General features: G+C 38.3%; 2 protein-coding genes across 2 annotated transcripts; one reads left to right on the top strand and one right to left on the bottom strand.

The window, feature by feature from the left end:
* Positions 1-7,477: 7,477 nt before the first annotated feature.
* Positions 7,478-12,838, top strand: LOC130729238 (factor of DNA methylation 4). The gene is made up of 7 exons (XM_057580915.1): positions 7,478-8,642; positions 9,312-10,227; positions 10,459-10,640; positions 10,766-10,834; positions 10,917-11,201; positions 11,871-12,086; positions 12,399-12,838. Exons 2-7 carry the CDS (start codon positions 9,312-9,314, stop codon positions 12,630-12,632), a joined length of 1,902 nt encoding a protein of 633 aa, XP_057436898.1. The 5' UTR covers positions 7,478-8,642; the 3' UTR covers positions 12,633-12,838.
* Positions 12,839-13,899: 1,061 nt separating this feature from the next.
* LOC130729239 (expansin-A6-like) lies at positions 13,900-16,109 on the bottom strand. Its single transcript, XM_057580916.1, has 3 exons — positions 15,823-16,109; positions 15,416-15,734; positions 13,900-14,700 (listed from the first exon to the last, which is right to left on the bottom strand). The coding sequence occupies exons 1-3, from the start codon at positions 15,980-15,982 to the stop codon at positions 14,391-14,393; spliced, it is 789 nt and encodes a 262-aa protein (XP_057436899.1). The 5' UTR covers positions 15,983-16,109; the 3' UTR covers positions 13,900-14,390.
* Positions 16,110-16,507: the final 398 nt, after the last annotated feature.

The raw sequence follows: 16,507 nt of genomic DNA on the forward strand, positions 1-16,507 counted from the left end.
TGTTAAACTCTGTTTCTTTTTATTTATTTATTCTCTTTTGTTCGTTTGTGATTATATATGCATATATATCTATATACTTATGTCACATATGTTTGCAAAAGTCTTTTTTATTCATTGTTCTATGTTTACATCATATTTCTTTACATCATATAATCTAGAATGGAGGATCCCTCCTCATTCTTCTGCACTCCTGGCGCTGCTCTGACCTATCCTTCTCCAGACGCTCCAGTACATGCTGGATGTTGTTGAGTCTGACCTTTAGCTCATCTTTCTCCAGAATCTCTTCTGAAGTCTTGAGCTTCTCTTCTAAACACTCTTTCTCTTCCAGCAGCTTGAGTTCAAGCCGGCTGAGTTCTTGCACCTCCTCCACGAAGGCAAGAAATTCCTTCAGGTCTCTCTCCAACTCTGGACGCAGGTCCTCTTCCAGCAGTGTCCGTGTCAGCTCCGCGATGGTAGTTGCACCCTCTGGATGCCTGATGTTCAGGAACAAGTCCTCTTCAAAGGCCTTCTTCCTCAGCTCTTCTAGTGCTACGTTGTATGATGCCATTTTCTTCTTACTGAAAATTATTCGAGGTGTGAAGCTTACCTTTCTCTCCAACGCTTTTTATAGGCTTCACTTTCTCTCTGAAAGTTAATGCTATTACAGTTTCTCGAGGTTAAGTTCTTGGTAACTGACCCTTCTATTTACTCACTTGACCGGTGGTAAACGTTCATCCCCTGCATTAACTCTTCTATTTATTTTCGCCTAACTCTGATTCTTACATCGTTTTCATTTTCTTTAAACTTAGACCTTCTCTAAGGGGGAGTACCTTGTACTTCAAGCTAAGTTTTTCACACCCCAAGCTTTTTGCTTATGACAAAAAGGGGGAGTAAACCCAGTTTTTGATGTGTAAGATGTGTTAGTGTGATTTATTTTTCTTTTGGAGATTTTAAGAGTTCCACCTTCATGACCATAGATGTGTCACTGGGCAAATACAAGGAATACATTTCACTTCTTCTGAAGTGATTCTAAGTTGACTCTGATACCCTAGACTCTGATACCTTGTCCATGACTCTGATCACTTATGCGCTCTGATTATTCGTTTTTCATCTATGTCATAAGCTTCTCACTCTGAACTCTTATATTTTTTTTTAGCTCAGAATCTAGACTTTACTAACGTTTTCATCAAGTATTAGATTCAGGGGGAGCTAAGCTCAGAATCAAGCAGTGACTTGAATTCAGAATGAGCAAGATAAACTATTCACATCAGGATAAGTATTATTCTATATCTCTAAACTCTGAGTGAATTCAGTTTAATGTTTAAGAATTGTTCATCAAAAATCTTAGTTTTGTCATCATCAAAAAGGGGGAGATTGTAAGATCAAGTTTTGATCTAGTAGTACAACTCTATGTTTTGATGATTACAAGTTAACCTTTTGATATGAACAATTGTGGTACTCTAACGTGTTTTTCTGAGTGTGCTATTTACAGGCTCAGACCTCAACTCAATCTCACACAAATCAGAAGCACTGTGTATAAAGAGTGACCCAAGCAACGCTTTCGCATTCACCATGTTCAGTATGAACAGTGGAAAAGCTTCAGAAGTTCTGAAGCTATACAAACTCTGATGTGGACTCAGTCGCTAGAAGCTCTGAAGATCCAGAAGTTCTGATAACCAAGAAACACTGAAGGTTCAGATGTTCTGATGGTGTAGAAGACTCTGAAGATCCAGAAGCTGAATAGTGGAAACTCTGAAGTCCAGAAGCAAGAAACTCTGAAGGCCATGTTCTTCCCTCTGAGTTCAGAATCAGAAGATACAATGGTCAGAGGATCTGTGCTTTCCCTCTGACTCTGATCAACCGGCTTCACAAGTTCCAATATGAAGTATTCCCCTGATCAGAAGTCTCCTAGGTTAAAAGGTCAAGTCGCTATCCAAGTACAAAAGCAAGTGTACCTTCCTGACGACCTTCCTAACGTTCTCAGCCACAGCAGAAGCTGGATTTTCCAGAACTGCCCTCCAACGGTAGCATTTCACATGCAACGCTCAACCCTAATCCTTGGAGTATATATAAAGGCTGAAGATTGAAAGAAGCGGCTAGAAGAAACTAGCAAGAAGCAATACACACGCGCAAGACATATTCAAAATATTCTAAGCTTTCTTTCATCTGAAATTTATTTAGTTTACACTCAGCTTATTTAGAAGCAAACCTTTGTAAACACCAACCTCAAACAGTTGTTTGATTTTCCTTAAGGGACCGGGTAGGTCAGTATCCTTAAGAAAACTAAGAGAGTGAATCTTAGTGGTGATTCCTTTAGGAGATCAAGGTTGATCGGATCCTAGAGAAGACTAAGAGAGTGAATCTTAGTGTGAGCTAAGTCAGTGTATTGTTAGTCACTTGTAGGTTTCAAGTGCAGTTGTAACAATTATCTGATTAGTGGATTGCCTTCATTCTAAGAAGGAAGAAATCACCTTAACGGGTGGACTGGAGTAGCTTGAGTGATTTATCAAGTGAACCAGGATAAAATCCTTGTGTGCTTTTCTATCTCTTATCTTTAGCACTTAAGTTATCGAAAGATTTGTCAAAATCTTTAAGGTAGAAGTTTTGTACTGAAAACGTTATTCAAACCCCCCCCCCTTTCTACCGTTTTTCATACCTTCAGAGTGAAGATAAGGTAAGATGCTACGGTAAAAGTTTTTGGCAGGATGTAAGGATCTCAATAAAGGGCGAGTGATGGAGCAAGGGGGATTTTAAAGCTAAAGTGGGCAACAGTTGGGAAATCGTGTCCCATCGTGGTAAGGTGGAATGATTACACTAGGAGAACGTGACGCGGTTTTTGGGGGAATGGGAACGGCATAATAAGTGAAAAATTGCAACCGTTGAAGTTCATTGGTTTAAATTCAAATTGGCAGGCTTTATTGTGATTTGAAGGGACATATCAAAGATAGTGGTTAAGATTTTGTAAGATCCGTTGGACTTTGTGTTATCCTAATGCGTTACATGTGGTTTACACGCGTCAATTTATCGTGGTCCACGGAGATCATTGCTGGAACAGGGCGAGGAATCCAAGCGCTATCGCCACAAGCCAACTTGTGGACTCATGGGATCAAAAGAATCCGCCGGGAAAGTCAAAGAATTAGTCTTAGGTTCTAGTTATCAAGCCATGTTGGCAATAATTTCAGGTCGTTAGGGTTTGGCTTTAGGTAACTTACTCATAATTGTCGCCTTGTATTTACTTTTTCTTTAAAAGACACACTCAGCTCTCATGCTTCGAGCTCGGTGTCTTGTGGACTGGGCGAGACCCTAGGGTCCCTCGCCTAGGCGCGCCAGCCTAGGGCGACGCGCGAAGCCAGAAAGTTGGGCCTTCTCCCTGAAGGCCCAACTGGCCCATTAGAAGGCGTTAAGGGTGTCAAGCCCAATCCTCGAATCTATAAATAGGGAGCGGTTACCAATTGTAAGGGACTCTAGGCTCATTTGAGAAATAACAACTTGAAATTCAGTTACTTTCTCTCTCTAAGCGGTTACGCTCTCACTCTCTCTAGATTCTCACTTCACGATCCTCTCACTATGGAAACCGTACCTCATCTTTATGTTCTTGGATATAACAAGTCTGAAGGCTCTGCATCTACAAACTTGGCATGCCAAAAGGCATGTCTCTCATTGCTGAGAAAAACTTGCCACCATATTCGACACATGGTGTGGTCGAATGACCCCAACAATTGCCTGTGAAGGCATTGGGGTGGTTGCACTATTGGTACTTGTTCCTACAACTTCTGGACCACTTGTGGTCGAAATGGGCGTGGATAATGGCATTTTTGCCATTACAGATGCAACCCCACTCTGCCCTGGTGTGCTCGTGCCAGGATTTGAAGTGGGACCATTGATCCCAACACTTGCTTCGTTTCAAGTTGAAGTCCCTAGATTCGCAACATTTGAACCAGGGGGAGAATTTCTGTGCCTAGTGTTCACCATGATGAGAGTCTTGTCACTCCTTAATTGCATAAACCAACAAGCACACACAAGTACAACTTTCACAAAGCACTTCGGCAAAAACTTAGTTTTCACAAAACTATCCCACTGGGCGTGCCAATTTGTTTACAGAGGTTTTTGATAAACAAATAAAAGAGAAGCGATTGTAAAGTTCTTAAATGAAAACGCTATCAGAAGTGAATTTGCAAACGAAAAATGAAAGTTAATGACAGTTTTTTATTAGAAAGAACACTGGAAGCAAAAGTGCAGGAAAGCAAAAGTAAGAAACTGAGAAATAAACTTCATTGCTTGAATAATAAAGTACAAAAAGTTGATTACAAAGCATGAACAAGAAATCGAAAACATGGTTAGTTCAAACAATCATGTGCTCAGTGGCAAACTCCATTAGCTCATTGAGTCTCATTCATTCGAAAATTTAGAGCTTTTTGAGTGTTTTTCAGAGGGTAAGATTGCGAACCCCTCTCTGTTTGCTAACTTTGCAATTTTATAGGCATTCTTCCACCACGTTTGCTCTTCTAGAAGTTGCCCACGATCTGGCATTTGCTTTATCGCTCGCAGTGCAGAGGCCACGTTCTCTTCCATCCCACGTTCTTGGCAGTTAAAAAGATGGTGGCGACCGTTGGTCGACATACCCGACTTTGCTGATGCGCTTGCTTTGTCGAAGACACCACCTTCTTTGATGGCGTCGATATCTTCACTTGCCTATTTTTACCCCTTGGTTGCACTAGACTTCCACACTTAACCATTTTTCCACTTTCTGCTGCTAGTCCCCCTCATGGCCATTCTTTGACACACATACTTCTTTAGCTTTATCGACAAGGTGAAATTTTAGGCCAACAACCCCACATGAATTTTTATTAATCAATGAAAGAGTGTTGCTATCATTTTTCTAAAACAAATTAAACATGTAAATTTTATGTGTGAGATAGCAACTACACAAAATTTACAAACTTCCATTTACCCATTTGCGGTTGGGTTTCTATACACATCATGAAGCATTATTTTAGTAAATTATTTTTTCGAAACATAATATTTTAGAGTTCTTGTGAGCATTTTCTGCTGCTATTTTATTTTAGTAAATTCAAATGCGAACTAATGTTTTCATGAGGGAAATCAAAGGAGTAATGGAAATAAGTCAATAACTAATAGAAATTGATAGTCTATCCTCCTTTTGACGCTCTGTTGTGTGCTATATCATGGAATCTTTGGAAATGGCGGAATTCTTTTGTCTTTGCACAGGAGCCATGGCATCATGGAGAGGTATTGCAGCGAATTTTAGTTGATGTCCAGGAGTTCCGGAGATAGGGGAGGATTACAACACAGGGAGATGAAGTGCCCTGTCTTGGCGGTACGTGGGTGTCTCATTACACTGATGGCAGTTGGCAACCGCGTGAGAGTAAAATGGGGAGCGGTGGTTTTATCCGAGATGGAATATGGAGATGGGTTTCCGGCTTTGCTAAGTCTCTAGGTGCTGGAAGTGCTTGGAAGGCAGAAATCATCTCGGGCTCGAGCACGCATGGGAGCTTGGCTTCCGTTCTGTAGCTTGCTATGTTGATTGTTTGGAGGTCCAACAGGTGCTAACTAGCAGCTCAGAGGCTCATGATCATTGGTATCGTGAAGAGATTTTGGCGGTGCGCGCGTTATTGGCGAGAGATTGGACAGTAACCATTGCTCATGTTCCTCACGAGCAAAATATGGTTGCAGATGCTTTGGCAAAGCTTGCTGCTAGTGAAAATTGGGATTGGAAGGTTTGGAGCACGCCTCCATCGTCAGTGGTGCCCCTGCTCTGTCAGGATGTAGTTGCTTAGTAGTTTTGTTTTTTTTCATCTTCCCTTTGTAACCAAAACAAAAATTCATGCCATCATTTACTATTACATCTCTCTCAACTACCACCTCATTTTTTCTCCAATCACAATTTTCACCAATTAGTTGGCCAGAAATTATTACTCTCTCTTTAATATAACTCAACATTAAATAAGAGTGTTTTAGTCAAATTATATCATTAATTAATGAACTTTTAAACTATGAGCATAACCTTAAACAACAATAGTTTTGCACGAAAGAGCAAACTTGTTCTTAAAAAGGAAAAATTATATCTCATGAGTCTTTTCCTCATGAAAGCCGAAAATAAATATGAAAGTAAAATTACAACTAATGGACGTACCTAGTTTATTATTTTTTTTTTTTGAAATTGACGTACCTAGTTTATTGGTACAAAAGGATTTGCACATTACAAGAATTTTTCCCAAGTAAAAATATGAATGTTCTTAGTTTCTTTACACACAAAAAAAACATTAAAGCATCTCACGAATGAAATTGCAATTAGCAAACACCAAAAGTTAGAGCTATGCCTATATGGAATCTAGTTACTATTTTTGGAGGGGATGTGGAGAGGAATAGAGTTTAAAACACTTGTTAAATTAAATGTACCGAAAAAATAAATACAGACCTTCCAAAATGTAAGTTGTTTTAGAATTTGTATTATATTTTAAAATATAAGTTGTTTTGCAAAACTAATGCATTTTTTCTTTCTTTCTTTCTTATATACTCTCATTTAATATTATATCTCTTAATTACCACCTTCAATTTTCACCTATCACAACTCTCACTATCCATTTAACCAATAATAACATTTATCTCTCCTTAATATAAACAACTTTAAATAGGGGTATTTCAATAAAAAATATTTATCAATTAACGAACTCTTGAACAATGTGTATAAGTACAACCTAAAATAACCTATATTTTGGAAATGGAGTAAGTTTTTCAATTAAAATTAAAACATGAAGCTTGACCTAATGATCTTTAAAATTCAATTTTGATTTTAAAAGGAAAGAAAGAAAAAGTACAGTAATTTTTATGTCATAATCTTAAAGTAATCTTTTTTTTTTGACAGCATAATCTTATATTATTATTATATACTATTAATTGTTTTGGGAAAAGGACAAAGTTTCGATGAGGGAAATATCAAAGGACGTGACTTAGAGCAACTCCAATGCTAAAGTTTCTTATTTGGTTTCTTACACACTATTCAGCAATATTCTACACTATTTCTGTGGGCCCGTATTGACACATCAGACTTAAGGAACTCCTAAGGAACTGAAGCAGATTTTGCTCCAACCCATGGTTTCTTAAATTACTATTTCAAGGGTCCCACCCGTGTCCCACCATACAACATTAATTTATAATATATATTTTCACTCATTTTAGATTTAAAATTTAATATTAAATCAATGTTATTAATATTTATAACAATAATTCTTTTTTGCAGTAATCTAATTTAAAAATAATTTTAATTTTCATCAATTTTTAATTTAAATTAAAATATTAAATCAATAATTCAATTTTAATATTAAAGACCGGTCAAACCGGTCACTTTTACCCAAACCCGTCTTAAAACCGGCTCCAGACGGTCAAAACCGGTCTGGAACCGGTCCCAACGGGTGGATGACCGGGTGAACCGGTCACCAGCTATAAAATCAAATCCCCCAACCTGTTGATGAAACCCTAGCCTCCATTCACCCCCTTCCTCTCACGCTCTCAATCTGCTTTTTCTTCCGTTCATGTCTTCTTCCTCTTTTCTTCTGAACTTCTTCTTCTTCTTCTCTTCCTCGCTCTGTCACTTCTTCTTCCTCCTCTGACTTATGGGTTCAAATCCTCTCTCCCTCACTTCTTCTGTCTCTCTGGCCTAAGCCCTCAACCGGCCACAAATCCGCCCCCAACCGGCCACCACCGCCACCAAACAGCCACCTTCCGCCCCCATAGCCCTTGTTTCATACGCTCAAAGGCTTTGAGCTCGCAAAGGAGCTTCCTTTTCCATCAAATCCGACATCCCCATCACTACCCGTCATCAACTTCACCAGATCGGAGCAAATCGGAGGTGGTTCCTTTTCCACCAGATCGGAGCTAATGTGGTTCCTTTTCCACGTGATCGGAGGAAAGGAGGTCACTTTTCACACATGCACTACAAGATTCGAGCTTCCATGAATTTTTATTTTCTCTGTAAAAATTTACTTTTCTGTTCTCTGTAATTTTCAAAAAATTAATGATATTGTTTTTTTTCAATTTCATGTCTTCCTATTATGTTCTGCATATCTGTGTTGGGTTCAATTTCATCTTCTTCTAGCCTTCATCTTCATTCTGTTGTATTCCCACGAAAATCAGTTGGGTTTTGGTGAGAGAAAAAATTATTTTTTAGTGCTAAGAAACTAAAAAGCAAAGTTCCTTGTGGAAGGAACTTTGCACTGTTTGTAAGGAACCAAACTGCCACCTAGATCAACTCCAACGCTGCCAAAAAAAATAAGAAACGGTTCCTTACACCAGCGTTGGAGATGCTCTTACAGTCTTACACCAATATGGAATGTTGAAAACAACCACAACCCAGAGAGACCAAGAGTCAAGAGTGCATTACGCACACTGCCACCATTTCATTTCTTCTCTGCACTGCGTAACAAACACTGAACCAAAATCCTCTCTCTCTCTTTCTCTCTCTCTCGTTTCAAAACCCTAATCCTCCAATGCTGGTGGTAGTGGTTGAGCCTCAACCAACGGCGGCGAAGTCGCTTCTTCGTCTTCTCTGATTCTCTCTATTTCTTGACCGTTTTCAACCACTTTTCTCTCCGAATCCCTCATTTTCCTCAACGTATCGTCAAACACCAATCTTCCACCACAAGGTAACATTTCTACTTTACTATTTCGTTGTGTGAATCGCCTTCATGGACATAAAAGGAACAAAAATCAGTGATGATGAACAAAATAGGAATATTATTCAGCTTGATCTTAGTCTGGTTGTTCCTTTAATTACTTGCTTTAATCAAAATTAGTTCTACTCAGCTGTTGTTTTTTTTCTTCAAGTTATGCTCTGTTGCTAGTTAGGGATAAGCATTTCACTTCATTCACTCTATTCAGTTTCTGCTATAGTAGATAAAAGTTTGTTCTGTATCAAATTCAAGTTTTTTTTTCCTTTGATTCAGTATCTACCTCTTGTTTATTTTGCTTTTGATGATTGACCTGTTCTTACAATGACTTCTAGTTTATTGTGAAGTACACTATAAATTGTTTTTCTTAAGCATATTGTGTGTGGGCTAAATGTGCATAAAAGGGAAAATCATTGATGATAAACTAACTTGGAATATCTTTCAGCATGATAGGCATCTTCTTTTTATTTTTATTACTTTCTTTAATTAAAATTAGTTGTATTCATTCAGTTGCTAAGTTTATTCTGCATTAGATTCAATATTTGTTTTTCCATGGCTTTGAAGTTACTTGGCCTAGTCTTAGTATCTTGCTCTTGTTGTCGTTGGTGTTTGATGATCAACCTTCTCTTACAATTTCATTTGCAGATGTCTCATAAATCAAAACGTAAGCGCGAGTCTGACTTCGATTACTACGAGGGCAGATATTATAAGGATTTGAAGGATGATTACTATCAATTGAAGATATCTGATTCAACGTATAGGTGTCCGTTCTGCGCAGACAAGCAGGATTACACTTTGCGTGAGATCTTGAAACATGCCTCACGATTTTCCAGAGGATCACGGGGCGTGAAAGATATGGCAAAACACTCTGCTCTTGAGTTGTACATTGAAAAGTATCTTGATGTGAAGCCTAGAGCAGAAGTTGTAAAGCCTACAACAGAAGCTGCGAAGCCTACCCCAGAAGCTGTGAAGCCTACCCCAGAAGCTGATAATAAAGGCCAATTATTTGTTTGGCCTTGGATGGGCATTGTTGCTAACGTTCCTACTGAATTTAAAAATGGAAGGTATGTAGGAGAAAGTGGAAGCAAGCTAAGGGACGAGTTTACACTGAAAGGATTTAATCCTTTGAAAGTACATCCACTATGGAACCGCAACGGTCATACAGGGTTTGCCATTGTTGATTTTAATAGAGAGATGGATGGCTTTTTCAATGCCATGAACTTTGAAAGGAGTTTTGAAGCAGAGCATTGTGGTAAGAGAGATTACTACATTACTAGACAGCGAGGGGATAAACTATATGGTTGGGTGGCTCGCGATGACGACTACCATCAGAAGAGTATAATTGGTGATCACCTTCGGAAAAACGGGGATTTGAAAACTGTTTCTGGAAAAGAAGCAGAAGACAAGAGGAAAACATCGAAGCTTGTCTCCGGTTTGGTTGATACCTTGAAAACGAAGACTAAGGAATTGGAAAACGTAAGGAGCAAATGTGATGAGATCAATGTGTCCCTGAACAAAGTGATGGATCAGAATAAGGAGATGACTGAATTTTATAATAATGGTATGTTAAAACTTAAACTGAACTGTTCTAGTTCATCTTAGTTTTCTTTTCATTCATTTGTTTTTAATATCAACTACCTCACCATGTGTCTCACTGAATTGAAAGTGAAACGCTCTGGTTGTTATGACTATTGTCGGAGATCTGTTTTACTTTGTGTGAATTGGTGTTGTTGCTTTGATGTTTTAATCTTTCATGGTAGCTTTCACAGTGTTTCGTCTTTTGTTCCATTAGAAACAAAAAAGATGCAGATGAGTGAACGTGATCGTTTGGAAAATATTCTGAAGGATCATGAAAAGGCCAGGTTGGAGCTCGAAGCTCAGAGGAAAAAACTTGATGACCGTGAGAAGGGTCTGCAAAAGCGTCAAGCACAAAATATAAATGAGAGAAAGAAACTAGATCTTGAGAAGAAAAATGTACTCTATCTTGACTGTTTAAATTTATGGATAAGGCTGTATTTTGTGTTGAATTCCCAGTACAATCCCCTCTTATTTTAATAGCTTCATACTGATGAACTTTGTTCTTTGTATTTTATGTGCAGAATGAAAAGGCAATAATGGAGCAAAATAAGGCTGATGAGAAGATGATGCATTTGGCTGAAGAGCAGAAGGCATGGAGTCTATTTTATTCTGTGTAAAGTAGTTAATCAGTTAACCATTATGGTTTTGACTAATTGTGGTTTGACATTGCAGAAACAAAAGGAGAAACTGCATAGAAAGATTCATGAACTACAAAGAGAACTCGATGCCAAACAAACATTGGAATTGGAGATTGAACGATTGAGAGGAGCTGTTCTGGTAATGAAACACATGGGAGAGGATGATGTGGACGAGAAGAAAAAATTGGATGCAATTAAAATGGAACTGCAGGATAAGGAGGAGGAATGGGAAGGAATTGAACAAATGCATCAAACACTTGTTATCAAGGAGCGCAAAACCAATGATGAGTTGCAAGATGCTAGGAAGGAATTAATAAGTGTATGCATGTTTTATCCGCATATAAATTTGAACCTCTATGCTTTTATTGTGCCTTTAGGTTTTCAACTCATCTAATGGTCTGAAAATCAACTCTGGGTGGTGAAGGTCTTCTCTAACTAATCTTTTTCTAAACCGTGATTGAGTGCTTTATTTGTGCAAAATACGTTATAATTTTAAGCATAAATTTAATTGAAATGCAAATTCATATTTTACTTTTAGCAGAGTGCCAAGTTTCAAATCATGAAGTTGGAATTATATTTGGGGTACTGACATAGGTGATTTGATTCAATAATTTACATTGATCTGCTTATATGTATTTTAGTGCACAAACAATACATTATTTGTTTTAACTCTACTTTCTAAAAACGAGGAATTGCAGTTTTTTATTGGTATTATCCTGTTCTCTAAATCTTGTGTTTGCTTGGTTCTCCTCTTTTTTCTATAAAATTTGGTACAATTCGGTCAGGTCTATTAAAGACCAGATTTTTGTTATTACCTTTTTAGTTAATTTGCAATATTATGCAATGCTTGTTCCACATAATGGATCTGTGGCTTACACTTTCTAGCAAAGTAAGCTCTAAAAATTCAGTTAGTTTGTTGGTGTTACTGTTGCTGCCCTAATTTTGTTCTTTCTATTTTATTCAAGTAATCTGATTTCCTTGTTCACAGAGTATAAGGAAGACAACAACAGCTCGGGCTAAAATTTTTGTGAAAAGAATGGGGGACCTTGATGGTAAGCCATTTATAAAAGCTGCTAAGAGAAAATTTTCTGGCGATGACGTGAATATCAAAGCAGTGGAGTTTTGCTCAGAGTGGGAGGATTATCTTAGAGATCCAAGCTGGCATCCATTTAAAATTTTAACAGATAAAGAAGGAAAATCCAAGGTAAAATGACTTCCAGAATAACAAGTGTTGAAAGGGAAGTTATGTTTTTATTAATAGGAACTTTTTGTGTTGTCATTTTTATTGCAGAAATTACCTGAACGCCTGCCTCATTATCCATGTTAAGTAATACTTTAAAAATATAATGCGTCATTTGGAAATAGTTAATAAGCATGGTAGGTTTTAGGGTGTTGATTAGAATTAAATTGGCTGAAAAAGGTGTTAGTCGTGTCTTAGCTCTTAGCTGGCATGTTTCTTTCCCTCATGTTCCCAGGCACCGAGCATGATCTGATGTATGTTGGTTATATTATTCAGGAAATCTTGGATGAAGATGACGAGAAAATCCGGATTTTGAAGGATGAATTCGGTGATGAGGTATATGAAGCAGTGACTACTGCTCTGAAGGAACTAAATGAATACAACCCTAGTGGTAGATATCCTATTCCAGAACTCTGGAATTTTGAAGAAGGAAGGAAGGCTTTGTTGAAGGAGGGTATTGAACATATACTCAAGCAATGGAAATCAAAACCAAGGAAAACACGAGGCTGAGTTTGGGTGTTTTGAATTGGGACCGACTTTTAAGCTCTTGCTCTAACATAATTGGATTTGGTTCAAAACTGAGATACGAATACTCAGTTATAGGATGACTGTTGCGTATAATACTGATTATCAGAATATGCATTTTTTTAGCAGATTATGTTTATGGTTTTTTGTGTTGATACTTGCAATGAATGAAACTTCAATATGGCTTCATATATCAGGACTACACTGCCGAGTCAGTGATGTCAACTGTCTCCCATTTTTTGTTGGGTAATTGAGATGGGAATATTGTAAAACTTTATTTGAGTTGGGACTTGAGGTGGAATTGCCTTGTGCAAAGATTTGGGTTGTGTGCATGCAGAGAGTGACAGCATCTGCAAAGAATTCCAACGGTCAAACCAGTTATGGAGCAGGGTTTTAATATGTATTCGAGAAGTGACTTTAGTCATATGCCCAATTTTTGGTTGCATTAATGACCCAGTATGGTCCTTCCCAGTCAAATTTTCCTTGTGATGAAATTGTCTTTTGATATTGGGAATTTTATTGGAGTGTGGCCTTTTGCTTTGCAGCTTCTTCTCAAATAGGGGCATTTTTGTTTGTCAACAATTCCAAATGATGAGATTACATTCCCATTGTTGGCATGGTTGATTTTGGACTCTCCAAGAGGGTTCGCTGACCTTGACTGTTATTATAGCGCCGACTCTACAAGGCAACTTGAAATGCCCCCAGTATTGGAATAGGAAGTGATCCTGTCCCTGCATAAAATGTGTTCAAATTGTTTGTGCCAACAACTAACAACCTCTTCTATTCTATTCAAGAGATTGCTCTAAAGGTAACTTTAGGTTGGCCGCTACCTAAGTTATTGTTAAATAGAGTCCCATTGTCTCTAGAATTCCTAATCTTATGATAGAAGGACATAGGAGGTAAAACATAAAAGAAAATCCTATTTACAGGATAGGAAAACCCTTACTAAAGAGAATAAAAAAAAATCTACTACACTGGATACAAAACCAACTATGAGGAGGGAAGCCCCTTATGGTGAGGGATGCTGAAATGTAAACTGTGCACTGCTTCTGTTGCAGGGCGGCAATGCCGGAGAGAAATAGCGTTCTGCTAGAGTGAAACAAATAAATGAAGTAAGATTTGATTTCAAATTATTAATTGTAGAGTATAGTAGTTGGGGTTTTTAATTTTGGTGATTGCCATTTAGTTCTAGACAATCATGCACCATCTGCACATCTCCTTCTTTCAAGTTTCAACAAACATTATAAAAAGGTTGAACTTGAAGAGCATAAATGTATTAACCATAACACACCTTTCTCAGATACATTGAGTATAACATCAGTTTAATAACACAACACTAATTAGCCGCGGGCTAACACTTTTGTTAGCCGCTTCAGCATTTCCTATGCTCTTCTTCTTTCCAAGTCTACAAAACAATACAAATTGAAATGCACAACCTCAAAGGCACGAACCCCAAAAGTCAACAAATTGTCACAAGAAAGCTGTCATTCACTCACTGGTTCTAGTTCACCCAATCCATCTATATTTTTAACCTTTCTCTCTGAACACATTCACAGTCTCCGAAACATCCAGTCAAAAAAGCAGCAGCATCTGCTACGAAAATGGGCGCCAGAAGGGGGTAAAATAAAACCGTAAATAGATAATTGGTGGGAAACCATGACAAAATGGAGTGTTGTGCTTTTCACATATTAATATTTTAAAATAAAAAAAGTGAAGTTGACTGGTGACCGGTATAGTGAGTTATTAGACCCGGAAATTCTTCCCGGTGAAAGTTTGACCGAATTGCCAATGTGCCGGAGCAATGTTCCAGGAGGTGGACGTGCGACGGTCGCTGGCGGTGACACGGAATGACAGGGCCTGGCCCACCAAAACGGCGTTTGACTGCCAATTTTGACCCCAGTTCCTACTCATCGGCATCCAACCGGTTCGGGTGCCCTTCACGTAGGTGCGCACAACATCCCCTGCACCCGCGACGTTGCTGATCAGAACTAGGTTGAAGTAACGGAAGCCGTTGATTGTGAACCTGATCCCACCAGGCTTCCTGCATGGCACCCTGCGTAAATATCAACCAAACCAAAACACTCATTAGTCATTTATCATCAATAGGGTATGGACCCATAAAGCAAAACAACCACCACTTCAAGCATAACTAACTACATTCACATTTCACACACCTTGCTCACAACTCACAAATATAATTTAAATATCTTGTTCACTGCTCTAAACATATTTTTATCAAACAAAAAAACCTTTTGGTTGACTAGGCTACTATATCTATGTTATTGAAAGAGATTGTTTCTCAACATTTCTCATTTAATATATAGATGATGTATCTTATGATAAAGGTGATGTTATGTGAAAAAATGAGAATAAATCACAACCGTTAGATTTAATCATAAACTGTCCAGAAAGTCACATAACATTTTTAAGTGATCAAATGATCACTAAGTTGTTTTAATCTTAATCATTCATGATTAAATCTAACGGTCACGAATTATTCTTATGTATATATTTCTCCTCTTAAGAAAAATCTCTCATATGTTAGAATTAATTTACTGACCAATAAAGCTATTCTATTGGTGAAAAGTTCTTCATTGGCGAGTGATTCAGTGACAAATCTCTCATATGTGAGTATCGTTTTCTTAAGCAAAACTTAATGGTTAGGACTAAAATAAATATTAATATTATATTTTTAGGAATTGAAAACTAAATGAAACCAACATTAACTAAATTTTAGAATCAGGAAAAGAGTGAAATGAGTTTGGTACCGGCGATAGGCGACGGGGACGATGCCGGCGCGGTACTCAGCGATCTTGAGGAACATGGGCATGGCGAGGTCAAAATGTGGGCGAGGAGGATTGCACCAGCCACCATTGTCGTTGGGGAGAGCGTAGTTCGGAGGGCAGAAGTTAGTGGCGGTGATGAAGATGGAAGGGCTGCCGGAGTGACACCACTGCTTGTCGTTGGCGCACTTGATCTCAAAGCAAGCACCGCAGCTCAGGCCACTGTTGAAAAGCGCCGTGCTCAGCGCCGCCGTGTTCACGCCGTACCCTTGGCTATACAAGTTTCCATACCCACATGCTCCACCTGAAATCAACAATGCCAAAATCAATTTATGTGTAGTTATGCATAGACATAAATTGAAAATTTAGCAACATGTTACAACATTACATACCCATGGTGCCTGAAGCATCAGAACCTCCATAGAAGGTAGCATGAGCACCTTGCCAAGCACCACCAGTGTAAACCCCTGGAATTCTAGCCTGAACCATCCACATTAAGGATATGAGTGAAGCCATGTAGAGGCAGAGCACTCTGGCCAGGAACACTGCCATTTCTTGTTTTCTTAGTTTTTTGCTCTCTCTTTTTGGTACCAAATTAAAGAAGAAAATTAGAAAAACTAGGACAAATGTGGAAATGAGAGAGAGATTTGATAATGAGGGTGAGTGGGCAGTGAGTGGGGGATGGAGGAGTAGTTATAGTCTGCAATGCAGGGGCAACATTTGGAAATCTCTCCTTTTTTTTTTTCTTTAATGCTACTTTTTTTCTTGGGTGAGGATTTTTCTTGGTCGGATTTTGGTTGAGGATTAAATGCCACCTTTATGTAAACATGAATATTTTTTCTTTGCATTCATATTAGTAACTCAGTGGCACTGCATTCTCCACACAGTGGATAACACTTTCCAATTGCATTTCCACCTGTTCGGTTCATTGTGGGCTCCATACCACATAACATAAAAAGGAAAATGATTAATTCATACAAAATAATTTTGAGGAGATTTTTTAGGTCTATGATGGATTAAGATTAAGGTGCTTGTTGTTGTACCTTAAACCAGATCAAGGTATGGTATCTAAAATGA

The sequence above is a fragment of the Lotus japonicus genome, chromosome 1 (genome assembly GCF_012489685.1).
Source record: "Lotus japonicus ecotype B-129 chromosome 1, LjGifu_v1.2".
In the NCBI taxonomy this organism is placed as follows: Eukaryota; Viridiplantae; Streptophyta; class Magnoliopsida; order Fabales; family Fabaceae; genus Lotus; species Lotus japonicus.